At 29.8% G+C, this 7,316-nt stretch overlaps 1 protein-coding gene across 1 annotated transcript; it reads right to left on the bottom strand.

The window, feature by feature from the left end:
• Window positions 1–2,115: 2,115 nt before the first annotated feature.
• Window positions 2,116–7,086, bottom strand: LOC133327556 (dual oxidase maturation factor 1-like). Its single transcript, XM_061536073.1, has 4 exons — window positions 6,654–7,086; window positions 2,560–2,850; window positions 2,247–2,448; window positions 2,116–2,174 (listed from the first exon to the last, which is right to left on the bottom strand). The coding sequence occupies exons 1-4, from the start codon at window positions 7,009–7,011 to the stop codon at window positions 2,132–2,134; spliced, it is 894 nt and encodes a 297-aa protein (XP_061392057.1). The 5' UTR covers window positions 7,012–7,086; the 3' UTR covers window positions 2,116–2,131.
• Window positions 7,087–7,316: the final 230 nt, after the last annotated feature.

Genomic DNA, 7,316 nt, shown 5'->3' with positions numbered 1-7,316 from the left:
ATATATATATCATTTTTTGTAGCGAGATTTGGTACCTATTACGAACTCAAAATACAAAATTACAAGCAATTCGGGGGAAAAATTGAGGGGTACCCTTATATAATTTTTAATGGGAATTTTGTTATTACCCAAATTTGAGCGAATTTTGTTGAAAAACGCCCTCAAGAACCTCAAAATTCCGAAAATTGGGGGTACCCCTATATGGGAGCTATGCCTAAACGTAGACCGATACAAAATTACAAAATTAATAATAAAATAATAAAAAAAAACAAAATATATGTATAAAAAGAATATTACGATGTCCGTTTTTGTATTCCATTCCATACAATTGTTATGGGATTAACATATTTTTAAAATATTGACCACTCTGTGGGGGAGGTACTAGAAGTAATATGTCGTCGATAAGTCCCATTTTCCAATAATATACAGGTTTGCTAATAATATTAGATTATGTAAAGATTGGTTCAATTCGGTACTATCCGATGATATTATAAAATTAGCAACATTTTGACCATTTCGATGTTTTAACCATTTCAGTTGAAAATAGAAACAAAACATAAAGAATGTGCAATATTTGAACACATTTAAAATTTTTTTTAATTTTGTTCCACGATTTTGTTTAGTTCCCTAAGAGATATGGATTCGATGTATTTGGGTAATACGGATGTACAAAATATTTTGGAACTCGTAACTTCGTTATATGAATACACCTGGCTTTGCCATGAACATATTCGACATATTCGCCTTCTGCAATTGATTCAAAAGTATTGCATATTTTCAGGCGAAATCATTTATTTTCAAATAAAATATTATATTACCTTTTAAATTTCCATTTATAAAAAACAGATTATTTTTCAAAATAATTTTAATTTTTTTTTATTAGTTTTCTTCTTGTTTTCATAATTTGTTGAATTTTGTTTCTAGCCTAAGAATATCTTTTAGAAAGGTCATACAATAATATCGCTTCATTTCGCTCATACTTATAACTATTACACATATTTATTTTGTTCAAACATTGTTATGCAATAAATTAAATAAAGAAATTAAAAACTAAAAAATAAAACAAATAAATAATTTTGTATAATGTAAGAAAAATAAATGTACTAAAATTAATATCTAAGTAGTAAGTAGCCAATTTTTCGTTTTTTTAATTTTAAAATATTATTTTTTATAGTAGATGGAGCCTAATTAAAATCTAATAATAGTTTAGAGCTAATTATTTAAAAAAATATATATTAAATTGAATACATTGTTTATAAAACCTTAAAGGTAACACTGTAAAGTGATTTTTTGCGGTAAAACTAAAGCAGGGAGGGGAGGTTTTCTCTTATAAAAAATAATTTAAAATAAAAAATATGTTATGTATAAATTAATTTTAATTAAAAAATAATTTTTTGTATAAAATATTTTTTTTTATTAAAAATTAATTTTTATATAAAAAAATTATTTCAAATTTTTTATTTTATTTTTTTTTAGAAAAAAAATTGATTTTCCCCTCTCTGCTTAAATTTTACTAACAATTACACTAGAATTTAATTTTAAATTAATATTAAATTTTTTAAACAAATTAATTGGGAGGTTTATCACAATGATATCATCACTTATAAATAGGGTGTGATTGTATGTTTTTTATATATATTTAATATTAAAATTTAATTTTTATTTTCTTCTTTTTCAAAAGGTCTCAAAATCATTGTCAAAAAACACTGGGTATTTTTTCTTCATCTATCTTAGAGAGAGTGTGTGAAAAAAACATGGCTGCCATAACAGGTGGTTGTACTTAAAACATAACCTTAAAAATATTTATGTCAACTTACAACTAATTTTCGTTCGTCATAATCGGTCTATTTAAGCGTCCATATTTTTGTCGATGTTTTTTTTTTTTAATTTGTCAATTTAAAAATAATATTTTTTATCACAATGTAATTTGTGTCCGTTTAAATTTTTTGTTTGATAGTCATTAATTGTAGGATACGTCATCTATCTAATCGGAATAAAAGAATCGGAAGAAAAGAAGGGAGAGAGAGTGAGAAAATTGAAAGAATAAAAATTAAATATTTTTTTGAAGAGTCTTGCCAATTAAGTTTCTTAAAACTGTTTGAAAAAATAGTTAGCTAGCCTTCAAGTCCGGTCACCAGTGTTCAAGGTCCCTTATGCGATTTATAGGAGGATTTCTGCAAAGAAAAAAATATGGAGATCAATTAATTGGCAATTAACCACAATTCTATACACTTTTGAATACATACGGTAACATTCTTGACAAGGCATGTTTATGTAGTGGTGATATCTGCTGCATTGCCGCTGCCGATGCTATCGAAGAACTTGAATCTTGAGACATAGTCCTTTGCATATGCATAGGGTGCGCTTGTATCTGTTGAGCCCTACGGAATGGATAACGCCATGGACTTTTTGGCACATCACTTTGATAGGCTTTATTATCCACACCACCTCCGACGCCACCACCACCACTACTCGTTGAATGGTGACCATGTGGCAAATGTGTCACTTGGTGATGTCCTGCACCACCACCCACACTACTACTACTGCCTGCAGCTCCACCACTCATATGTGATGACATAGCATTCATACTTGTATTGCCACGATGTGTCTGCGGCATAGAATTATCCCGAGCCTTTGAGGAGAGACGTCGCAGAATACGTGAACCCAAACCGGGTGGATCTTCTAAACTGCGACTGGTACGTTTACGATAACGCACATCGCTGGATTCCTCCAGAATGACATGTCGGTCATATGGTGTACCATAGTATACCTCGAGAACGGTGGAGAAGGTGTGTGGCCAAACCAAATCGATAATGGATATTAGAACACCAGCCACAAAGCAGAGGATGCCTGGGAAATTAAAAATAAAATTTTAAGGAATTATTTAACATTTTTACAAAAAAAAATTAAGTTTGGATTTTTTAAAAATATATTTTAGAGGTATAACACAAGGCGTGGATATTTTTTCAAGGTGTAGAATTTTTAAAAATATTTTTTCGAGAACTAACACAATGCGTATATTTTTTTAAAATATTTTTTGAGGTCTAATACAAGGCGTGGATATTTTTTGAAGATGTAGATTTTTTAAAAATATTTTTTAAGGTCTAATACAAGGCGTGGATATTTTTTGAAGGCATAGATTTTTTAAAAACATATTTTTTAAGGCATAGATTAAAAAGAAATATTATTAGAAGTTGCAAATTTTTAAAAAAATATGTTTTTAACGCGTAGATTTTTTAAAAAATATTTTTTAAGGCGTGAATTTTTTAAAAAATATTTTTAGGACGTGGATTTTTTAAAAAATATTTTTTAAGGCGTAGATTTTGAAAAAAATATATTTGAATGCGTAGATTTTTTAAAAAATATTTTTTTAAGGGCGTAGATTTTTTAAAAATATTTTTTTAAAGCGTAGATTTTTTAAAAAATTTTTTTGAAGTCGTAGATCTTTTAAAAAATATTTTGTGAAGGCGTAGATTTTTTACAAATATTTTTTGAAGGCGTAGATTTTTATACCCTACACAACTATGTTGTCAGGGTATTATAGCTTTGTGGAGCCCCAGAAGTTTGTAACGCCGCGAAATATTGGTCCTAGACCCACCTTTAAGTATACCGATCGTCATATCTCGACTAGCTGAGTCGATCTAGACATGTGTGTCCGTCCGTCCGTCCGTCTGTCCATTATAATTTGTAAACACGATACAGGCCACAGTTATGGACCAAACTTCACGAAATTTTGCATGTAGGATGGGTCCTGGCCAATGAAGACCCCTATTGTTTTTGGAAAAGATCGGTTAATATTTAGGGGATGAAATGGACCAAAAACTTAATTTTTGTCGGTTTTTCTGGTCGCTCCAGAGGCCGCAATAATGGCCCGAACATCGTGAATTTTTGCATGGAGAAGGGGATCAGGCCAAAGAATAAGCATGCCTGTTTTGATAAAGATCGGTCAATATTTAGCGGGTCAAATGGACCCTAACTTTTGTGTGAAAAATGACAAAATTTGTATTCTATAGCGTATATATTTACCACTGAAGGACATAGACCCGAGAAGTTGATAGTATATCCAAGAGGAGTGGTTGACCATTAAATTGATACCAATTATATTGTCGTAGGTACTCGGATGCGGGAGTTACACTTAAATATTTACAGGTGCTTATGTATTCATATATTATTTAGTAACCTATTATCACAGTGGAGGGCGGAAATATAGCGATGATCGCTTTGAAATGTTCCATGAGGTTCCAGTTATGGTCAAGGACAACGCCTAAAATGTTAGGTGATGATCAGATAATATTTTTCGGATGAAGTGGACTGAAAACTTAATTATTTGTACTTTTCGAGTCGAAAGCCGAACATCACAACACAACCCACGGTGAAGGGAATCTGTACAAGTAATTAAAGGTGTTGTACTGATTATTAGTAACATTTGCTGGCCTCTAGTCATTAAAAAGTGTGTAAATATTGCGAAATATTGCCCAATCTCAGAATATAGAACCACAGAAAGTTGGATATTCATGGAAGTTGTGTAGGGTATCGTATGGTCGGCCCCGTCCGACTATACAGCTCCGCTCACTGGTTTAAAAAATATTTTTTGAAGGCGTAGATTTTACAAAAAAAAATATTTTTTGAAGGCGTAGATTTTACAAAAAAAAAAAAATTTTTGAAGGCGTAGATTCTTTAAAAAAATATTTTTTGAAGGCGTAGATTTTTTAAAAAAATATTTTTTGAAGGCGTAGATTTTTTAAAAACTATTTTTTGAAGGCGTAGATTTTTTAAAAAAATTTTTTTTGAAGGCGTAGATTCTTTAAAAAATATTTTTTGAAGGCGTAGATTCTTTAAAAAATATTTTTTGAAGGCGTAGATTCTTTAAAAAATATTTTTTGAAGGCGTAGATTTTTTAAAATATATTTTTTTGAAGGCGTATATTTTTTAAAAAATATTTTTTGAAGGCGTAGATTTTTTAAAAAAATATTTTTTGAAGGCGTAGATTTTTTTAAAAATATTTTTTGAAGGGGTAGATTTTTTATAAAATATTTTTTGAAGGCGTAGATTTAAAAAAAAAAATTTTGAAGGCGTAGATTTAAAAAAAAAATTTAAGTCGTAGATTTAAAAAAACATTTTTGAAGGCGTAGATTTAAAAAAAAATTGAAGTCGTAGATTTAAAAAAAAATTTGAAGGCGTACATATTAAAAAAATTGAAGGCAAAAATTTTTTTAAAAAAATTCGAGGCGTACATATTAAAAAAATTGAAGGCAAAAATTTTTTAAAAAAATTCGAGGCGTAGATTTAAAAAAAAAATTGAAGGTGTAGATTTAAAAAAAAAAATTGAAGGCGCAGATTTAAAAAAAAAAAAAATTTGATTGCGTAGATTAAAAAAAATCAAGGCATATTGAGGCGTAGATTTTTTAAGAAATATTTTTTAAAAAATATTTTTTCTAGACATATTGGAGGCGTAGATTTTTTTAAGAAATATTTTTTCAAGGCATATTGAAGGCGTAGATTTTTTAAGAAATATTTTTTAAAAAATATTTTTTCAAGGCATATTGAAGGCGTAGATTTTTTAAGAAATATTTTTTCAAGGCATATTGAAGGCGTAGATTTTTTAAGAAATATTTTTTTCAAGGCATATTGAAGGCGTAGATTTTTTAAGAAATATTTTTTCAAGGCATATTGAAGGCGTAGATTTTTTAAGAAATATTTTTTCAAGGCATATTGAAGGCGTAGATTTTTTAAGAAATATTTTTTAAAAAATATTTTTTCAAGGCATATTTAAGGCGTAGATTTTTTAAGAAATATTTTTTAAAAAATATATTTTCAAGGCATATTGAAGGCGTAGATTTTAAGAAATATTTTTTAAAAAATATTTTTTCAAGGCCTATTGAAGGCGTAGATTTTTTAAAAAAAATTTAAAAAAAAAATTCGTGGCGTAGATTTAAAAAAAAAAGAATTGAAGGCGTAGATTTAAAAAAAATTTGAAGGCGCAGATTTAAAAAAAAAAAATTTTGAATGCGTAGATTTAAAAAAAAAATTCAAGGCATATTGAGGCGTAGATTTTTTAAGAAATATTTTTTAAAAAATATTTTTTCTAGACATATTGGAGGCGTAGATTTTTTAAGAAATATTTTTTAAAAATATTTTTTTCAAGGCATATTGAAGGCGTAGATTTTTTAAGAAATATTTTTTTAAAAAATATTTTTTCAAGGCATATTGAAGGCGTAGATTTTTTAAGAAATATTTTTTCAAGGCATATTGAAGGCGTAGATTTTTTAAGAAATATTTTTTCAAGGCATATTGAAGGCGTAGATTTTTTAAGAAATATTTTTTAAAAAATATTTTTTCAAGGCATATTGAAGGCTTAGATTTTTTAAGAAATATTTTTTAAAAAATATTTTTTCAAGGCCTATTGAAGGTGTAGATTTTTTAAGAAATATTTTTCCATCATTCATATTGGAATCGTAGGTTTAATCCTCTCCACAGTCTTCACAAAAATCCTCTTCTTATCTGCATCCGCAGTCCTCTCCCGACTACTATTCCACAAACATTTATACTCTACTTACCAGCATCCCAGAAAACTAACCAAACTACTACTACTACAATATGAATACGTTGTACAACAACAACAAACAAACAATTTGTATTTTTCCTTCACTTACCTGCTACCAATAGCAACCAATAACACCAGCCCAAATGAAATTCCAATCGTCCACCCTCCATATATATGGTCAATGGCCGTTTTGGCAATTGACAATAATAGCCAATATTGGTGCATATCAAAAGTGCACCGGTCAGGGCCTTCATATATGCACCGTAACGTGGCACAGCGATAAGCAGCAAATTCATCATCAGCCACGAGGCCAGGGAGGCCCACAGTAAAATGCTGGCAAAATAGCCGGCAGCACGATACTGGCCACCCCATGAGAAGCCTTCACGGCCGAGACTGAAATATTCGGCAACGGTTAAGATGGGATACGGTAGGCCACGCTTCAGTGCCTCACGATAATTGGTACTCATATCGGTGGCACCCTCCCAGGTGAAACGTTCATTATAATCGATGTCCGGTGGTGTCCAATTGCCAACGGGTATGGCTGTAAATAGCATAGAAGTAGAAGAAGATGAAAAACAAACGGAAATTGAAACAGTTATACGTATATAGATAGACAACAAAACAAACAAACAAAAATACATACAAAGAGTCGGCGACAGAGAGAGAGAAGCACAAAAACAAACATTAATTTTTCATTTTCAATTGCAATGTTGGGTTGCTGGTTTCGTAGTACTGGCCATGGAGGGATCAGGGGAAGGGTGTTCATGGTCGT

Source organism: Musca vetustissima, unplaced genomic scaffold, assembly GCF_032173495.1.
Source record: "Musca vetustissima isolate MV318-11 ecotype Yass unplaced genomic scaffold, APGP_CSIRO_Mvet_v1 utg7835, whole genome shotgun sequence".
Taxonomy (NCBI): Eukaryota; Metazoa; Arthropoda; class Insecta; order Diptera; family Muscidae; genus Musca; species Musca vetustissima.
Note: the sequence above shows the minus strand (reverse complement) of the source record. Positions and strands in the feature narration are given on the sequence as shown.